General features: G+C 41.1%; 1 protein-coding gene across 2 annotated transcripts in view; it reads left to right on the forward strand.

Annotated features, from left to right (window-relative positions):
• Positions 1-20,313, forward strand: part of LOC122831832 (lamin-A-like) — a 37,461-nt gene extending 17,148 nt beyond the window's left edge. For both annotated transcript variants that reach the window (XM_044118337.1, XM_044118338.1), the window contains exons 3-13: positions 10,600-10,756; positions 11,152-11,277; positions 11,937-12,107; positions 12,695-12,820; positions 13,575-13,795; positions 14,381-14,678; positions 14,760-14,867; positions 15,517-15,636; positions 15,713-15,772; positions 16,786-16,935; positions 18,026-20,313. In XM_044118337.1, coding sequence (XP_043974272.1) covers positions 10,600-10,756; positions 11,152-11,277; positions 11,937-12,107; positions 12,695-12,820; positions 13,575-13,795; positions 14,381-14,678; positions 14,760-14,867; positions 15,517-15,636; positions 15,713-15,772; positions 16,786-16,935; positions 18,026-18,061 — 1,573 coding nt within the window. In that variant the 3' untranslated portion in view covers positions 18,062-20,313. The remainder of the gene's footprint in view (positions 1-10,599; positions 10,757-11,151; positions 11,278-11,936; positions 12,108-12,694; positions 12,821-13,574; positions 13,796-14,380; positions 14,679-14,759; positions 14,868-15,516; positions 15,637-15,712; positions 15,773-16,785; positions 16,936-18,025) is intronic.
• Positions 20,314-20,340: the final 27 nt, after the last annotated feature.

The following is a 20,340-nucleotide window of genomic DNA, read 5'->3' on the forward strand; positions in this document are numbered from 1 at the left end:
CATTATTCAACCATGGCTGCTTCACTGCTTTATAGATTTTGTTTTTGTTTTATTACAAATAATGTTTTTAAATCTTAAAGACAAAATGTTGTTCATTAGTTTTGTCTAAGAAAAGGTTTTAACGGTTGATTCCTGAATTAGTTGGTAATAATCGATTAATTGTGATTATTGATGGTAACTCGTGATGAATCGCTCCAGCTCAGGCTGTGAGCCTCTGAAGGCTCTTTGCGCCTCCAGCCTCTAACAGGAGCCACATGTGGCGGCCCGTAAACATCAGGATGGAGCGCGGCCACGTTGGCCCCCGTTGGGGAGCGAGTAATGACAGAGCCGGGCCGCAGCGGGGCAGAACCCGGTGCCGATCAGTGGTTCTGGCAGCCTGCTGGACTGCTGGTGTGTTTGTGGAGTTTCCATTTCGCAGCTCGCCAAGCTCTCGATGAGTCACTCTGAGGAAATGAATGGCTTTAAGATGGCCGGCCTCACCGCCTCCATCTTGTTCACATCTTTTACCCGGTTTCCAACCCGATTCGGTTTCCGGTTCTGATGATCCAAACCGGGTGTTCCTCATATGTCCAGCATCATCTGTTGCTTTTTGTTTGATTGTAATGAGATGAGAGAAAACTGGGATCCGGATCCAAGTTTGACGGGTTTGATGTGGTTCCTTTAAAGGGCCGGTGTTTCGATTTCCAGGCACAGTCATTTTATAGAACCGTAAAGTAAATATGTTGGCTTCAGTTGTAATAAGAAATATTTAGAAAGGGACAAAGTTCAGTTCAAACATTAATGTCATGTGATTGTAGCTTTTAAGCCAATTTATATCTCCAGTCGTTTGACAGGTTATAATCTTGGCCTGTTGCAAAATCAATCAATCAATCAATCAATCACATAATGAATAAAAATTACCTCAATTTTCATTCTGTTTTTTTTTTTTTTTTAAAAGGGCAACGACATTCAGAGACGTAATCTATTCATTTTATTTATTTTGTTTTATTTAAAATGTCTCCCAGTTCCAGTGTTGAGTTCTTTATAAAATCAAAGTTTGTCTTTGAGAGGGTGAACTTGGATTAATGTATTACTAGAAGAAAATCTCAAAAGCAATATTTATTACAATAATTCTGCAATTATCGTCAAAGTTGAAGCCTTGAAATTGGGCCGCTGTCTCTTTAAGAATCTCCACCTTCAGTAAGTCATCCCAACGTGGCTCCTCCCCTTAGCAACGTTTTCACCAGAAGTAGCTCCTGCAATGAGCTCAAAATCTTCAGCAGGTGTTTGCTAATTGCTGCTGGCTAGTCTGAAGGAGCTGAGGAGGAGCTTCGTCCTTGTAGGCGGGGCTAGGCCCACCCAGGTGTTTTTATCCCTAAATCTTCATGGTTGCCATGCAAGAAAGAATCAAACAACACTCCAGGATTGTTTATAATACAATAAAATCTGAAAACTTTTTTATTTTTTGTAACACTGCAGCTTTAATAATCCAACTCTTCAGCCTTTTGTTGACTCATATTTAACATGACAGAAATGTTTTGTAGTTTTCTTGTTCATCCATCCATGGTTCGTTCATTTTTTTTTATTTATTTTTTTTAAACCAAACTGTTACTGGCAGATTGTGTGGAAAAAAACAAACGTTTTTCTCTGCCACCATGCGGGCGTGGCCGGCGCAGCGAGGACAATTACAGGAAGCGTATTAAAGTTGATGCAGCAGCGGCGGCGTTTCTCTGGGCTCACCTGACGCCGTGCGAATGTTCCTGGAGTTCTACTGCTGCATCCTGTTGATCTGCGGGCCGGACTCGTCAGCGCCGGGCTCTCCGCTGCCTCCCGGGTCTCCTGTGTGTCGGCGGGCGATGTCGGTGCGCTGCAGCGTTTGCGTGTGAAGGCCCAGCCGCCAGCCTTCTCTCTCGACCGCAGCCTGATTGCTTCAGATTCTCCCGTTTCCACATTTACAAAGCAGCTGCAGCTAAACATCGTGAAATCTGAAGTTTCATAAGCGACACATGGGATTTATTATCATGCCCTCGTCTTTTCTTTTTTTTTTACTGTGCTTGTGGAAAAACTGCAGCCATCTTTGATTGGAGCCTGAAAACAACAATATGTGGAGCCTGAATCAAGTTTTTGGGATTTAAAACGAGTGTTTTCAGTTTCAGCCAGAGATTTTTCTGCCAACTTAAACTGAAAGTTTCCAAACGATGCAGCCGAACCAGTTATTAAAACCCTGCCAGCTTCAGAGATCTTTTTCATTAACTGCAGAAGTTTTTCAGGTTTGAGCAGAACGCTCAAAATGAAACACAAATATTACCTCAGAAAAGTATTCACAGCGTACTGCACACCTGCAGAGCCTAACGGGTTTGGATTTTATGGGGTCTAACTTCTTCCTTTTTTTGGCCAGAACTGGCATTTGCTGGCCACAGAATGTATTAAACACACAAAATGAGTTTAACGTGATTTTTCTCTTCGATAGTTTTTATGAAATCGAAGATTTGACATTAGAGATGCAAAACAGGAGAGACTTTGTCTGCTTTACCATTTAACACAGAAACTGTCCAAATGTCTTATTAGTGAAAACATCTGCTAATCAACATTTTAAACCAATATTAAACCAATCTTGATTTAAAACGAGCTCCTTTATCTTGCTGGACAGTTTTGAGTTTTGTCTTTGAGTGTAGTAAGATATTTGTACTTGGTAACGTTTTGTGTTTTTGCAGTGCAGTTACTGTAAAAGGAAAACCGTTTTGATCTTCAAAGCTTCCTGGAACCTTAAACCTGCAGCTCGTTCTGCAGAACGTCGACTTCGGCAGAGTAAATGTCAGTTGACGTCTTTCTAATGGCTGTTTTTCTTGTTTCGGTTTGTACTTTTCATTTCATTTTGCAGCTCTTTACTACAGTCAGTTAAACTCCAACAGAACACGTTCGGCTTTGTGATCGTTGGATAAAGTTCAAGTCGTTTTAATGCTTTAACTCTGGAGTCTCTCCAGCAAACATTAACAGCTTCTTATCTTTGCCTTCCTCATCTGTGACGCTTTCAGTCTGATTCTTCTGTGAAGAATTTCTAAAAATCAACAATCGACTGAGTCAGACTGAGTCAGATGATCCGGCAGGGAGGAGAAGGAACCGATTCATGCACGTTTTATGCGAACACTGCCAGGCGTTAATCTGGGTGTGAACCATTCCACATCAAGCTCCTTCCTTCAGTTGGAGTTTGTTTCAGTCACACGCGCTCCGTCCTCTCAGACGAACTGGACCCGGTCGGCATCTGTCCCGTTCTCCAACACGTGGCGCCGAACGGGTGGCCTCTGGCTACAACTATTTACCCCAATCCCACACAATCCCCGTCTTTGTGCCCTTTGTCTCAGAGGAGACAGAAAGCGGCCAGCTGCCAGCCTGCAGCGTTTGTTTTACAGCGGGGATCTCTGGGCAGGCGGGCCGGTGGAGGAACGAATCCGGTTCTGTTCAGGCTCGGGGTGATTCAGCCGGGTTCTGGTCGCTCCGGCCGACCAGAACCCGGCTTGAATCACTCCGAATCACTGGATTTACTTCATGTAAACCAGTTTAATTTTGCAGCTGCTGCTGGTGGTCTCTGCTTCTGTCAATCCATTCAAACATACAGGAGCAGCAAATACCAGTTAGTCTCAAAACCAGACCGGTTCAGGCTCTTCATCTGGTTAAGCTGCTAATGTTCAATAAATTTAAGGGGTGATTTAAATTCAATGATGTTTGAAATGTGAGAATAATTATTACAAAAAATCCTTCAACCCACATGCTTCTGTTATGAGACATTTCTTCAAGAATAACAAATCAATCTGATCAGGATCAAATAAATCAAACTGGACTGATCAGCTTTAAATACTTTAAATGTTGCTTCAGTTCCGACCGTTGCAGTTCTCTTTACAAACAGTAGGAGTCGCCACTAACGGCATGAATCTGCTCAACACCGGAAAGAAGAATTTTTACTGCATATTTACAAATTAAACTGTAAAATCTGACTTATGCTGAAAGTACATTAAAAGATGCAACATTTCTAAATGCATTCATGCAAAATATGCAGCTAATATTATCTGATTTACACACACAGGTGAAAACTTAAAGTACTAAAGTAAAGAGAAACCTTGATAACTTTAAACTTTTTATTTTAATTAATTAGCAGCTTTTATGAACAAAAATGCAACAAAACATAAAACATGTTAGAAAATGATATCATGAATATTTGGGAGGAATTTTATATAATTTCAATGAGACATAAAGTTTAATTTTTATCCCGTCTTTCATTCGTACATGTTTTTACTCCTTTATGCATGTAATTTAACATTTAACTGAGTAACATGCTTTCCTCTAGGTAATTTACAAATGTTCAATTGGAACTTGAATGCAACATACAGATTAATAGTACTTGCAGTGAATTGAGTAAATGTAACTAGTTACTTTCCATCCAGGTGAAAAGTCACTGAAGATTATATTTGATTCACAAGTTGCTTTAAAAATCTTTTCCTTTGTTTTCCTGTTTGTTTTTACACAACAGGAGAGGAAATCTTTTTAAATGACTTTTTATGGTCTCATTTTTTCACATCACCACTGGATTACAACAGATGTTTAACTGCTGGTTGAGCAAAACTAACTTTAAGACACAGAAAAACTTTCTCTCCCACAATTAAACACAATAAGTGGAAAAAGTTGTTAAATGTTCACATAGGAGCCAAAAACTAACCAAAAGTCCTGGAAAATCCCCTTCGTTCCAGCAGCTTTACTATAAACCACGATGACGTCTGATTGGCTGAGGGATCCAGCCAATCAGCAGGCAGGGAGGAGTGTGACCCCCTAAACACAAAACACGTCTGAAGACACGTCGACTCAAATCCATAAATAAGACGGGCTGGACTGAAGCAGCATTAATAAATCATAATATTAATGCTTATTTACTGCTTTCTAAAAATTATGATTTGGCTAAAGTTAAATAAAAGGTTGGATCTCTGGATGTTTCATAAAGTCACTGAGGTCAAATGCAAACTCTAGAAATTAGTGCAAAGTAATTAAAAACAGACTGTTGTTTTTTTTTAGTTCAGTATATTTTTACCTCTCGTTTTCTTGGATATTTGTTTTAGGATGGTTTGTTTATTATTTACAAGCTTTTTTTTTAGCAGCATTCCTCGTTTTATTGTTCAGCTCTTAAAAACCTGTGGATGTTTACAAGGCCGCATTTAAAAAAAAACAACACATTTTTAGCGTTTTATGACTTTACATTTCATGATAAAATTTGAGCAGGCACATTTCTGGCCGCCTCTCAGCTGTTGGCCTTCAGCACGGTTCATTTCCTGGTTCTGTTTCAGGGCCCCTGCGTTAGTTTGCAGAAGCCCCATTCTTCCTCAGCCTTCCTCTTCCTCACAGAGCTGCAGAGACATTGGGGAGCGCCGGGGAGAACCCGGTCCGCTTTCCGCCCGGTGCCGGAGCAGTGAGTCACGGGGAAACTCCCTCCCTCACCAGGATGAGGTGGTTTTAATGGCCGACTGGCCGCTCTGATGAATGTGGGAGGATTTCTGACAGCAGAGCTGCAGAAAAGAACCGGGTGCTGAATGTGGGTTTGGGGTTCTGATGTTGAAACGAGTTGCAGAAGAGCTTCAGTGAGCAGAACTGCAGCTGGTTCTGTTTTAGTGAAGCTGGGTTTTTTTCTTCTTTTATTTAAATTCTGGAAAAATGAAACGTTTTTCTTTCATAACTCAGTTTGCAGAAGTTTTCTTTGGCCAACAGCTGAAACATTCGTGGTCATTAAGGAGTCCGACTCAATCTGTTTCTCTATAAAGTCCGGTTCAAACTCTGGTCCGCCTACAAAACTTGTCTCGGCTGAAGTGACCTCTGGTGCCATTCGAATGCACATGTGAAGCGGACCAGAGCAGGAAGTGAACTACGACGCATGGCATTCTGGGTAAATCCAGGCAAAACAAACGTGCTAGCCCAGCGCTAGCAGGAAAAATGACTCGACAAGAGAAATCCTACAACTGATAAAATCTGACACTACTCCGTTTTTGTTCATATTTCATGAAGTTGCGCTCGGTTCCGTTTGGAGGTTTTTGTCGCTCAGTGGTTTTTGGTACAAACACAACCCGACTGCGTTATTTTATCTGTAATAATCATAATTAAAACTGCATAATGAAGGGAAAATATTAAGTTCTGACACCATTAGTAAACACTTTGGCACTTTTATTTGTCTTAATATAAACCCCTCATGACCCTCTGGATGAGCGCTACAATCTAAGCTAGTACAGTTAGCCATTAGCTATTAGCATTAGGGCAGTTGAGCTACGTTTTTGCTGAAATGCAACGTTTTTTATGGTTGTTAAACCAACTTAATATGTATGTAAAACGTCTGGTTTTAAAATGTTTTTATTTTTCTCCTCAATAGGAATAACTCAACTAAAGATGTAATTTAAAAGATAGAAATGTTACAGTAGGAAACGTTTCCTCAGACTGGATCATTAATGTTCTTCAGAACCAGCAGTCCGGTCGGAGCAGAATGACCGAGCCGATTTGATTTGCCAAGCAGCAAAAAACCTAAAATGTTGCTAAATTAGTGCAAAGGTCAGATGAACGTTTGTTTCTGTTTCTGCACTGATCATCTGCCGGGTTCATTCAGGGAAGCTCAGACGTGTGTGTGTGGGTGTGTGTGTACATATATATTATTTCTGCATCCACAGCAACGTGAGCTTACCAGGGCTGACGACTGAGGCCCTGGTTACCACGGCAACAGCACAGCAAAACATGGCTGAAGCGATCGGGATTTCTTCTTTCTTCCTCTCCCTCCCAGTCTGCGAGGCGGAGTTTGTTTCTTGTTACTGGGACGGACAAAGATGTAGCTGTGAGTCATCCTGGAGGCCGGGAGCCGAGCCAGAGCATTCCTCCTCCTCCTTCATCACTCCCTCCTCTTCCTCCTCTCTGTCTCTTTGTCTGCCCTTTTTTTATTTTGCTCCCCTTTTCTTTTTGCTCTGCTCTGTGAACATCCCCAAACAGCTTTTATTAAAACAGATTTGTTTCTGTTTGTGAACCCAGAATATTCCGTCTGCCCTTCCAGCACAGAGGTCTCCATGTATCACCAGACACTCTCACGTTTTTCCACTTTATTCATGCGATCCGAAGAAGTGGGACGCCGTCTGCATGTGTTTGCTCATCTGTTGGGTTGAGACCATATTGGTTTGTCCTCCTGCTGGTTGAAATGGTTGCAATCATTGTGAGATTGTTTGAGAAAAGCTGCAGACTCTCTCCACACAAACTGACAGCTTTCACTGCTTCAGCAGAGCAGCATGTCAACAGAAACTCGGCTTATTTACCCTGAAATGAAGAAATTCACTGGATTATGTCAACAGAACATGAATCTGGTTGTTTATAGGAGCAAAAACCTGCATTTTTATCTCATCCTGCATAAACATTTCATCACATTTCACCGGTTTATGCTTCCATGGTTGCATTTAATTCTGGTAATCTGAATGTATTGCTGTCAAAACGCCCACATTATTACACAAATAAGTTTAAAAGCACACATGGCCAAGGATTTAATCCTTCAGTCTTTGTCTAAAAATGCCTTCGTGGATTTTGAGGCTTAAATCTTGGAAACGTCAGAAAACGCAGCAAAACAAACCACTGTCTCTTTAAATGATGCTGTAGCTGTTATTTTAATAAATTTAATCGCTCATGTCCAAATTTACAATGAAAAAAACACAATATCTGTGGTTCTTTCAATAAATTTTTTTTTATTTTCTTTAGTTTTAATGATTAATTGTTTACTAAATGGATTATTTCAATAATCAATTAATCAGATTAATTGATTGAACAGGTTTGACAAAGGCCTTATACCTGCTGTGAAGCACGGTGGTGGAGGGATGATGATCCGGGTTACTACAGTGTTCCAGGGTCAAAGGTCAAATAAGTGGACCAAAAATTAATTTACAACTTAAAGTCCGATGGAAAATCTCCTTTAATTTATTGTTAAAAGTATTTTATTTTGTTTTCTTTGGATTTAATTTTAGAATTTTAATTTAAGAAATCCCTGATGCATCCAACCGCAAAGATAAACAAAGTTTTTCAGTTTTCCCATAAAACCTCTGGAAGAGCAGCGGGTGGGGGAGGGGGGACCGACCCGCTGCGGCGCCGGGTTCTGCCCCAGGATCCGGCCGTTAACGTCGAGACGAACAGCTTCGTCGTTTCAGGTCGTGTTTTCCTCCAGTCTCATTTCATTTTCCACCAGTCGGTTTTCCTGTCGCACTGCAAAAACACAAAATCTTACCAAGAGTTTCCGTCTAGTTCATAGTGGAAATGTCTGTCTTACAAATACATTTTCAGCAAAATATAGGAGCTTGTTTTAAAATTCAAATCGATAATTTCTGAAAATTACAGAAAACTGTTTGTTCCATCGGAAGATTTTCACTGTAAAACATTTTTCCATGTTATAAATTAAATCTATCAGTGGAACTACAACTTTTTCATCAACATTAAAGAATTATTTACTTAAACTGGAATATCTTGCTGAAAAGTTACTTTAACCCTATAATGATTATCGTAAAATTTATATTTTTCTATTAAAGTCTTGAGTTTTATGCAGCTTAAACCATTTTGATGGTTTCTAAGTTTGCATCATAATTAATACATCCAGCCTCTCCTTTATCAACATGCACTAGAGAAATGATCGTATCAAAAACGATACGTTGGGCTTTAAAGATACCTAATGAGATATTATGGCAGGATTTATTTTTTGCAGTGTAATTCTGCTGTTTTTAACGAGGATTGTTTTGCAGTAATCACACCAACAGAAGGTTTTCGGTCCAGTTGTGACGCCGTGGTTACCGCGGGAACGGGCCGCTGGCATTCAGGGAATGTTTCCAGTCTGAACGTGAAGGTGTGGCACACCTGGATGGTAAAGAGCTGCTGCGTGTTTCTCCTGGAGGTCAGAGCTGCTCGTCACGTTGCAGCGCAACAGAAACGAGAACGTCTGCTCAACTAGTTCACATCCTCCTTCTGTGTTTCACTGCATGGAAAATGTGAAACTGTTTGTACAAGATTAAAAATTAACTGAACTGTCGGCGTCTGAAACAGCTCAATGATGCAGCGATAAACTTTTTTCACTTCCGGTATCCGAAATATAAAAACGGCTGAATTGACTGAAAATGTTTATTTAAAATAAGACATAAATATACTGAATAACAAACTGATTTGAAGACTCTGCTCCAATGCAGCTCACATAAACACACCACTAGCAGAATCAGAACCAAACATCTGGAGCCCGGTGTGAATGGACCTGCAGGATTCAGGTCCTCATGCAGCCTGTCGTTTTCAGAAACCGGCAATTTTTAAAGAGGCAGAATCATAAAATCCACTTGACTTTAATTTTCTCTTACCAAAACATTCCTGGAGATTTTTGTTCATTTATTCTTTCATGCATGATTGCAAAATCCTCTCATCTCCATGGCAACCATTCAGCTGCGTAAAATGCCTGGGTGGACCAAGCCCCGCCTTCGAGACAAAGCTCCTAACTCTTTGGTTCCTTCAGACTAGCCAGCAGCAATTAGCAAACAGCTGCTGAGCTCGTTATAGGAGCTTAAACTCTGGTAAAAACGATGTTAAAGTTTTGGGATGACTTCCTGAAGGCGGAGTCACTTAAAGAGGCAGAGGTCCAATTTCAAGGTGTTGAATTTATTTTGTTATATTTCATATTTACAACATTTTTATAACGGCAGTTAGCTTAGCTACTTGGTTAAGCTATAAAATGGAAGTATGAGCCTGGAAACTACATGACATTCCCCGTTAGTAGCTGTAGGTGTGAATGAGGTTTGCATCTTTAAGTGTTTGGTTCAAACCCGTCTGTTCTGGTTCTGGTCCGGTCGGTGAGGTCTGGGCGCCGGCTCCCTCAGCAGATGGCCGTTATTAGAGACAATGAGGCCAAATGGGAGAACTGGAGCCCATTTCCTCCCCCTGCTGGTTGTTTCTTCTCCACTGGTTCGGCCCAGTTGGTCCGGCGGCCCAGTAGAGTCTGACTTTAAAGAACTGAAGCAGCATCTAAAGGTAGATTAATAAATGATTGATTAGTAAATAAAACATTGATTAGTAGTCAAACGGCTCCTTCCATCTACATAAAAGATTCACTTTTACTAAATATTTAACATTCAGAAATCATTTTTGGTCATTAAAATATTTAATGGTTCAGTAGATTTATTTTTTTTATCTATTTAATTTAACATAAATTGTTGTTTGATTTTATATTTCAGTTTGGACAATAAAAGTTCTGAACAACGTTTTGATTTATTTATTTTACTTCATATTTTACTTTCCTAATCGTATTTCTGTATCTTATAACTTTTTGTTTCCAGGTATCAACCTTTCGTCACTTATTTATTATAAATTTGCTTTTTCACTAAAAAGGGCGACAATATTGAGTTTATCTCAATTTATCAATTGGTTTTATTGAGACAAACCAAACAATTTCAATTTTTTGTTGTTTTTTAAGCTGATAGGAAATAAATGTCAGAATTCAGATGCAGCTGAGAAAAAAGGTGTAAAGTTTTTGGATCGTTTTAAAGGAGAGAAATCTTCAGAACATGGAGAGCAAACTGACGCCCACGTCTCGTCGCTCCGCAGGAACGCCAAGAAGGAGTCGGACCTGGAGGCGGCGCTGCTGCGGCTGCGGGACCTGGAGGCCATGCTGAACTCCAAAGACGCCGCCTACACCACCGCCCTGGGCGAGAAGCGCAACCTGGAGGCCGAGCTGAAGGAGCTGAAGGCCCAGCTGGCCAAGGTGAGCGCGGCCCGAGTCCGACCGGGTTCGACTGAGGCCTCCTGAGGCTGCTGCGGTCAGGAAAGGTGCACTTCCTGCCTCGGAGCGGCAGAAATCCTCGCTCTATAGCCTGATTTGTGGTTTTTGGAGCGGAGAGCAACGCTGCCGCTCAGGTTTTCCACCGTCGCTCCCTCTGAGTTATTGCTGCATGCAGAAAATAATTTCCTATCATGGCTCTGCAGCTGATTATGAATGAGGCGGCTGCTTTCTGCCAGGTTTTGTCAATGAATCTCAGCTCAAAGCTCAACGTTGTGGCTGCGCGCCACCTACTGTCCAAACCTAGGAACTGCACCTTCCTGTCCAGAGTTCTTTTGTTGTCTCTGTGGTTTTAACCTTTTTTCTGTCTTCTCTCCCAGCTGGACGGCAGCTTTGCCGATACAAAGAAGCAGCTGCAGGACGAGATGCTGCGGCGGGTGGATGCAGAGAACCGCCTGCAGACCCTGAAGGAGGAGCTGGAGTTCCAGAAGAACATCTACGCCGAGGTTGGTGCTCCTCGTCTCTCCTGTTTTTCTGCAGGCTGTGTGTTCGCTTCCAAAAAGCGGCCGCTGGTTCTGCATCTCCTCCTCCAGATTTGCTCCCATGATGCATTTTTCACCTCCCTTCAACTTTGGTTTCTTCAGAACAGGATTAGAGATGGAGGATTAAAAACTGACTTGGAATTCTAAATTTCATCTCAAACTTCTGATTTTTTTCTTTGATCAGAGTTTGTAACTTAATTACTGAATTATGACTTTTTTTCTTTTGAATTTGGACATTAATCTCAAAATACTGACTTTTTTTCCCCCTGAAATCAGTCTAGATTGAGAAAAATTTCATATTTTGAGAAAAGTTTCTTTTTTTTCCTTTCTTGTTTTAATCGTCTTTCGTTTTGGTTTCATTTTAAAACCTGCTGCTGTGACTCGCCGTTTCATCCTGTAATTATGTTTTAATCTTTCAGTTTTATTTTGATGTGAAAAGTGAATAAAAACGATGTTTAAATGTGATGATGATCTGCTTATGGATTTTTCCTAAGAAGTAATTTCTTCCCAGCAGCTGACTGATCAATCAGATAAAATTTACCGAGTCCTCAGTTTATCCTTATTTAAATGCAGATGAGCAGGTTTCCTCAGCGTCTTTTCATGTTTTTGGTTTTTTTTTGCAGGAGCTGCGTGAGTCGAAGCGTCGACACGAGTCTCGCATCGTGGAGATCGACAGCGGCAGGCAGCAGGAGTTTGAGAGCAAGCTGGCCGAGGCGCTGACCGAGCTGAGGACGCAGCACGAGGACCAGGTCCACATCTACAAGGAGGAGCTGGAGAAGACCTACCAGTCCAAGGTGGGAGGGCAGCGCCAGCGCCACCTGCTGGCCATGCCGTGTCTCATGTAACACAGATTCAACACTTGGATCCAGGAGATTAAACTCGTTTTGATTTCAGGAAACATCAGGATCGTTGATGTCCTCAAACGATCACAAATGTGTTGATAAAACTGCAGCTTAACTAACTTTAATTGGTACTTCTTAAATTTAACAACTTAACATTTTTCACATTAATGTAATTTGGTTCTTTACAGATGAAAATAAAATATTGAAGCACACATCTGTTAAAGTTCAGGGACACTAGAGGGCCTCATAAACTGTTTCCATTTAGTGAATTTGTTTTCAAAAGGTCAAATGGAAACGTCTCCTCTGTTGGTAATAAATGATTTCATGTCTTTTAACGACATTAATCACCTGAACAAACTTATTCAAACTTATCAAATGGAAACGCTGCAATTATAAAGATGTTTTTTGACATCAAGGATTTCCACTCATTGTCATAATAATAATAATAATAATTAAAACCTCCAAACTGAGGGGTTTTTAAGTGAGAAGATGAAAGTTGGGTGCTTGTGTTCTGATGTTTGTCCGTCTCGGTGCTGCAGCTGGAAAACGCCCGCCATTCGGCGGACAGACACAACCACCTGGTGGGCGAGGCTCACGAGGAGCTGCAGCAGACCCGGGTCCGTCTGGAGGGCCTGACGGTCCAGCTGACCCAGCTGCAGAAACAGGTACCGCTTCCTCACGCTGCGTCGGGGCGGAGAGATTCACCCGACAGACGTCACTTCCCACAGATTCATTATTTAAAACCTGGTTGTTACTGAGTTGAAACGCGCTACACTACAAAAACACAAAATATTACCAGGTTAGTTTTGTATAAAGTAAAAACTTAAAATAAGCTCCTATTTGTTGCTGAAAAGTTTTTGCTAAGTTAGTTTTGTCACTAAGATATTTGCACTAAGAATTAGACAAAAATACTTGACATTTTGTTTTTTTGCAGTGTAGAGACTATAAATCGATTTATAGCCACAGAAATAAAATGTTCTGATGTGAAATGAACGGGAATCTGTCACAAACATGTTGACATCACCCTCATTTTGTTTTCCTCATTCCTATTAAATATGTCTGAAGTTAAAGTGGAGAAAACTGCTGATATTTTGATTTGTATAAAATGTGTTTTCTTCCCTGATATGAAATCTAAAAACAGTTCCGTTTCTGTCAAGAAATAGGAGGGAATTAAATGAAATCCTTTTATTATTGGCCAGTTAATTTTACAAACCAATCGCTGCAGGAGACGCAGTTTAAATACTTTATGATGTAATTTATCCCATTTGATGACTGTGGGTGAAAATCAACTCGATTCCCTGATGAATATCGGTGCAGAACGATCATGTGACTCACGGAGTCATGTGACTCCTCGGGTCCAGTAACGGGCGACTCCGTCGGCGATGCGTTTCCTCTGAACGACCTTTGTGTCTCTGGCAGCTGGCGGCCAGCGAGGCCAGAGTCCGGGAGCTGGAGGAGTCCATGGCGCGGGAGCGCGACATGATGCGGCGCCGCCTGGAGGACAAGGACCGCGACATGTCCGAGATCCGGGCCCGGATGCAGCAGCAGCTGGACGAGTACCAGGAGCTGCTGGACATCAAGCTGGCCCTGGATATGGAGATCAGCGCGTACAGGAAGCTGCTGGAGGGAGAGGAGGAGAGGTGAGCTGAAGGTCGACCAAACATGGACGTGTTTGTAAGGAGGAAACGGGGAGAAGACGAGCTCTGATGCTGCTGAACTGACGCCTGGATTCAGTTTTCTGCAGTTTCTGACCAGTAGGGTTGTGCAGTAATACCGGTGGATTCTCCAGACTTGGTGCCATTTTATAGCGTAATCAAGTAACTCGTGGTTTTAGTTGCATCAAAAATGGCTTAAAAGAAATTTGACTGTCTGATTTAATGCCTAGAAATTGGGCCTCTGTCTCTTTAAAAACTCCTAAATTTTTGCTCTTTTGCTAACTTTGAAAACGTTTGGCGTACTTGGCTACTCTGAGTCTGTCACCCACTCCCACCTGTTAGCAATGCACATTTTGGTACACTTCTGCTACTCTGCTAATAGCATAGCTAAATTTTAGCATAGCATTTTGCTAACGTTGAAAATATTTAGCTTCCCCTAAATCAATTTTTCCAGATAAATTTGTTCATCTGTCAACAAGGCGGAGCCACAGTTTCCTTCACTGTTCTGTAAAGGATCAGTTAAAGACGCGGTCTCTAAGCTGCTTTTGTTTTACTCCTCCCCTCCACCAGGCTCCGCCTCTCCCCCAGCCCCTCCTCCACTAAGGTCACAGTGACCCGGTCCTCGGGGTCGGGCCACGCCAGCCGCCTGCTCCTCTCCTCTGCCGCCGCCGCCTCCAGCAGCCGCACTTCGTCCAGCGCCAGCAAGAAGCGCCGCCTGAATGACAACGACAGCGAGACGTCCAGCATGGTGGGCGGCACCATCACCAAGACCCGCATCAGCCAGCAAGCCTCCGCCAGCGGACGCATCACCGTGGACGAGGTCGACCTGGAGGGCAAGTTCATCCGTCTGAGCAACAAGGCGGACGAGGTAACAAGTTGATCGCCGACTTTACGGTCCATGAAAATGAGACCAAACTGACGAGGCGACGAACATTTTTACGTCCTTCAGGATCAATCTCTGGGAAACTGGCAGGTGAAGAGGCAAGTCGGCAGCGGCGCTCCGATCGTCTACAAGTTCCCCAGCAAGTTCACTCTGAAGGCCGCATCCACCGTGACGGTGAGTCCGACGGCCCGGTTGGTCGGGTTCTGTTCTGTTAAAGGGGAAATACTGTAAAAAATGGAATAAATTTATTACCAGATACATTATACTATAAGCATTTTGTAATTCTTGTTTATCCAACTCAAAAATAGTAAAAGATTAAACAATAGAAGATAAAACAAACATGTTTATCATGTTATAATGTTTTTAAATCGTCAGAAACCGATTTCATTCATGTTTGAGAAATTCTTAAATCTCCATAGCAACCATTCACGTCTGCAAAATGCCTGACTGAACCTAGCTCCGCCTTCAAGGCGCGGCTCCTCCCCCAGACTAGTATGACTCCTTCAGACTAGCCAGCAGCAATTAGCAAACACCTGGTGGAGATGCTTCTCGATGTTAAAGGGTTAATCAAGGAGCCATGTTGTATTGACTTCCTAAAGGCGGAGTTTCTAAAAGAGCAGGAGCTTTTAAAGAGACAAAACCCAATTTTTCAAGGCGCTAAATTATGAACTCAAATTTTTTTTAAGTCATATTTGATACATATAGCATTTTGAAGGTAACATAGTTACTCGGGTGAAGCCGTAAAATGGCACCATGTACCTGGAAAACACATGATACTGGCCGTTTAAACAAGCTGTGATTAAATCTGTACTGAACTGTGCAGGTCTGGGCGGCTTCTGGAGGTGGAACCCACAACCCGCCCACTGATCTGGTCTGGAAGAACCAGGCGTCCTGGGGCAGCGGCGACCTCCTGCAGACCACGCTCATCAGCGCCGCCGGAGAGGTCGGCCAGGTCCAACAATTATTCATTTTCTGTTTGTTTCAAAAACTGAACCGTTTTCTCTGTGGTCCCTCAACAGGAAATGGCCTCCAGGAAAGTGATGCGCACCCTGTTCCAGGACGAAGATGATGAAGACATGGTAAACTCTTCCTCTCTAACATTTGGCTTTAAGTGAGGAGCAGCCATCTTTCCCTGTCTGGATTCATTTTTGGGCTGGATAATAAATGAACAACAAAATATATCACAATAAACACGTAATCGATATCAATAAATATTACATCTGATAGATTATCCACTGAACTCTGATCCAGAACCGCACAGCATTCTGGGAGATGTAGGCAGAGGAGAGACTTTAGCTTTCAAGGCTAGCTAAGAGACGGGTGGAGTCAACCAACTCACTCACAATTTCGTTGCCTAGCAACTTGCGCAGTCTCTGGTTACCTGGCAACAACTTAAGTAACTTGCACCAATTTACCTCACAACATACAAACAGTTTGAAGGGAAAACTGGTTAAAACAGGAAAAATTGAGCCACCAGTTTGGTGATATTTAAAAAAACAACTAATCAATAATTATTGATATTGACTGATATGAAACACTTAGGTTTTCAGACTTAAGCTTAGTGTATGTCTGAACAGGATTGGTACTTATCGTATTGTTAATCATTTATTGTTATAAATTTCTTATGATAATTCTGATTTATTGTTATGATAAAATCCAGTTAATTACGTAAAAAAAAAAAACTGTTGTCTGGATTGTTCCTTTTACTATTTTTTCCATTGCTTGTTCAATGAAAAGCATCAATAAATTTGAAATATAATTAAATGCAGATGTGATGTGATGCAACTCAGACGTCTTTAAATGACTGGAATGTTTTTCCTGGTCAGTATTTGTTTGTGGGACTGCAACTGCTGTGACACAGTCACTGCCAGAAGTTTCCTAAGAAACTTTAAACAACTCTGCTTTAAAAGAAAACAATTCTGATTAATTTTATTATGTGGAGAAATGTCACTTATTCAGCTGAAAGCAGAAAAACTATAAATTATCTAATAACCAAGCTGCAGTAGTTTAATATCAGAAAATATAAACATTGGTACAAAGAAAGTATCATCCTGTTAAATGATGATGATGTTTGTTTTGGCGCCCCCTGCAGGGAGCCCACAGCACCAGCGCAGACAACGAGTACAACCTGCGCAGCCGCAAGGTGATCTGCGACTCGTGCGGCCAGACGTCGGAACGCTCCGGCGGGTTGGACGGCCTCATAGGACAATCCTCCTTCATGGGAACCAACGATCCCAGACAGGTACCGCCCAGTTCTACCGGTCAACTTAACCAGCAGAACCAGAACTGGTTTCAATAAACCAGCGAAAAGCAGAAGCACTCAGTCACTGCAGAACAAAACCAAAGTAAATTCAATATTTAAATAATGCAGCAATGTTCCCTGCTCCATTAAACCCGTTAACTGATAAAATCTTCACTTATGAAATTTGAGTTTTTATTTTATTTTATTTTTTCTGTAAAACATCAGAGGGAAATCTAACAGAGTCACAGCAAAAACACAAAATCTTAGAGCTTTTTCCTTCAGCTTCTATAGAAAATATCTTAGTTCACTTGAAATAAGACAATTTAAAACGTTCAGCAAGATACAGGAGATGCTTGTAAGTCATTAATGCTTTAATATTATGTCACTTATAGCAACATGTAGGAATAAATGTAATAATAGAACTAGTTCTTTTCCATCAGCATTAATAATTTATTGACTTAAAGCAAGTGCTCATAACTTTCTGAAAAGTTACTTAAAGGTTAGTTTTGTCTAATTTCCAGTGGACCAAGGTATTTGCACTAGAAAGTATCAGAAATGGTTGGTAAGATTTAGTGTTTCTGTTATGCTGCTGTAGCTTCTCTTTATCTTTTCACAATAAATAAAATTCTGGTGCAAAAAATCTATTTAATCTGATCGTTTAGAAAATTGAAGCTTAAGCTTGATGTTAATGATCAAGTTAATAAAGTGAAGCTAAAAGACACAACGTCTTCCTGTCTGCTGCACACAGCGGTCAGTCTGACCGCTCCCTGGGGGAAAGGCTCTGGGCCGGTTCTGGTGAAATATTCAGAGTTTTACCCTGAATGACACAATGAAAATCTTTCATTATGAGCCCAAATGAAGCAACACTTTTAGTCATGTAAAATTGAGCGTTATTAAATTGAAAGTACTAAAACATTTATTTAAAAGCCTATAAACTTCTCCTGATCATTTACGGTCAAAGACTCATTTTGATTCACAAAGATCCTGTAAGAAAAAACATCCAACACATTGTTAAAATATACGCAAAACATTTCAGGAGGAAAAGCATTTATTAATATTATTATTATTATTTTGTCATTTTCTCCTTTAGGGTGGCATGAAGCCGGAGAACTGCTCCGTCATGTAAAAACCAAAGAGCACCTCATCTGAACGCACCATAGAGCAGGATCCTTATGCACCATCAGGATCTCTTTTTTTATTTTTTTATATGATAATTTGTTTCCTTTTTGTATCCAGATTAATGTGCAGGTTGGACCTGCTTCACGGCTTTGGGCTCAGATTTCTTCATGTAGAATTCATTTTTTCCTGCATGTCTTGTTTTGGCCTCTGCTCTGTCTGCACGCTCCGCCCCAGTCCGATCCAGTCCGATCCAGTCCGGGCTTTCACTGCCGCCGCTGAACACGCACAGCTGGCGAACAAACCTCAGAGCTTTAATAATCATGCTGTTTGAAGACTTCTGTTTACACTTTGTTTGCTGGAACGGCGTCGTTTCTGTGTGTATGCAACAGGAAAATTCCTCCAAAGAAAAAGACTGTTGGCTCAGGTTTTTAAACAAACATCTTGTATATTTGCTTTAGGCGACATAGTCGTGCAGCTGTGGTGTGTTGAAATGATGAAATTAAGCTTGCTTGCACAGATGAAGTTCAGCTTCTAGTTTAGAGCATCTATAAAACATGGCTTGAAACTTGGATGTTTTACTTTAATTTACTCCTTTTTCCTCTCTAAGCACAGCGTGGTTCAGCTGGTCCACAAGCTCTGATCAGGCAGTAGCAGGAGCATCTGAAAGTCCAGACAGGAAATGGTCAGGAAACCCTTCAGTAGAGCAGCTTAAACCCATTAACAGGCTGGCTGGTGGCATCTTGCTGATGTTTGGCAGTTTTCCTTCCAACAAAAACTCATTTATTGTGAAATCTTTGCGCTCCAGGTTACAACAGTTCACCTGCGTTCAAACCCACAACGTGACCCGATCAAGCTCCACTTAAAGCTGCAGTACGTAACTTTCACTAAAATATGTTCTTTCCATATTTAATAAAAATATCTCCACATTGTTACAGTTTAATATGAGACAAATAACCTGGAAAAAAATAAATAAATAAAAAATCAAATTCTTCCCAGTGGTGCCATTATGCTCTGAAGAAATTCACTGCTTCTGGTCAAAATCATCCAATCAGGAGGCGGGTCTTGTCGCTGTCAATCATCCTCATGTATGCTGCTCAATGTGGAAGAAATTAACTTTTACAGAAAAACTGTTTTTCTGCTAACTAGCTTTAGCATTCTTTGTGGGCTAAGCTGTGGTGAACTGAGTGATTGACAGCGCTAAGTCCCGCCTCCTGGCTGTGATTGGTTGTTTTTGACCGAGTTTCTGCAGGAACCACTGGGAGAAAGCAAAAGAGCTCTATTTATTTTTCTATTTATTTTTTCACAGATTTGTCTTTTATCATCTCAACAATGTTAAAAAAATAATAATAATTCTTTTTTTATTAAATAAAAGTTGCATACTGCAGCTTTCAGCCACTGTCTGACTGTCAGATGCTGCAGAAACTGCCAGGTGTTCTCCACAAGCCACATCCCTTTAGATCCAGTCCTTCCCATCGCTGGGCTGCATGTGAACCCAGTGAAACCAGTTCTGGATGTTCAGTTTCCAGTGGCTCTAATCTGAAAACATTAATTTCCTTGGATTTATTTGACTAAAACGAACAGGAAGCTGCTGGAGGTGGCAGTTAAATTTTCCTTCAGAGGAAAGAAACTTTCTCTGCTCACATGATTCTTCGGTCTTGTGACGGTCAGCCTTCCTCTTCATCCTCATCCTCGGTTTGTGTCGCTCTGTAAAACTGGTCACAAGGGCTTCTTTCTTTTTTCCAGTTGAACTCTGCATCTTTAGAAATATTTTTGGGATTTTGGACTTTATGCGCTGCTTTTAGAGGTCTGCAGCATGAATGCAAAGCAGGTAGATTTGTACTGTAGTTTGGCAGCTTTATGCATTTATACTCCATGTTAAAGTTTATCAGCACAGAAAATACTTGATGGATTTGTTTTTTGTCTGATTTGTCATTCAGGCCAAAAATCTATTTTTATTTTTAAAACCCTGAAGTGCCTCAGCAACTTTCTGAAAACACCCCATGACCTCCATTTGAAAGAGCAAAGATCTAGTTTTGACCATGTTTTTATGTTCAGATGATTTATATAAAGAAGTTATCATTTTCTCAGACGAGATGTTCGTCCCGGTTAAACGTCTCAAATTTTACCCAAATCTGTTGATGTCAAAGTTTCTCCTCCCTTTAAAGTGGAGTAATAATTAGAAACAAAACACCATGCTTTGACTTGTTGTGATTGTATTTTTTTCTAAAATGAAGCCAAATAAAAGCTATTTTTCCCACCGTTTTCTTTTCCTCCAATTTATCACAG

Source organism: Gambusia affinis, linkage group LG05 (genome assembly GCF_019740435.1).
Source record: "Gambusia affinis linkage group LG05, SWU_Gaff_1.0, whole genome shotgun sequence".
Classification (NCBI taxonomy): Eukaryota; Metazoa; Chordata; class Actinopteri; order Cyprinodontiformes; family Poeciliidae; genus Gambusia; species Gambusia affinis.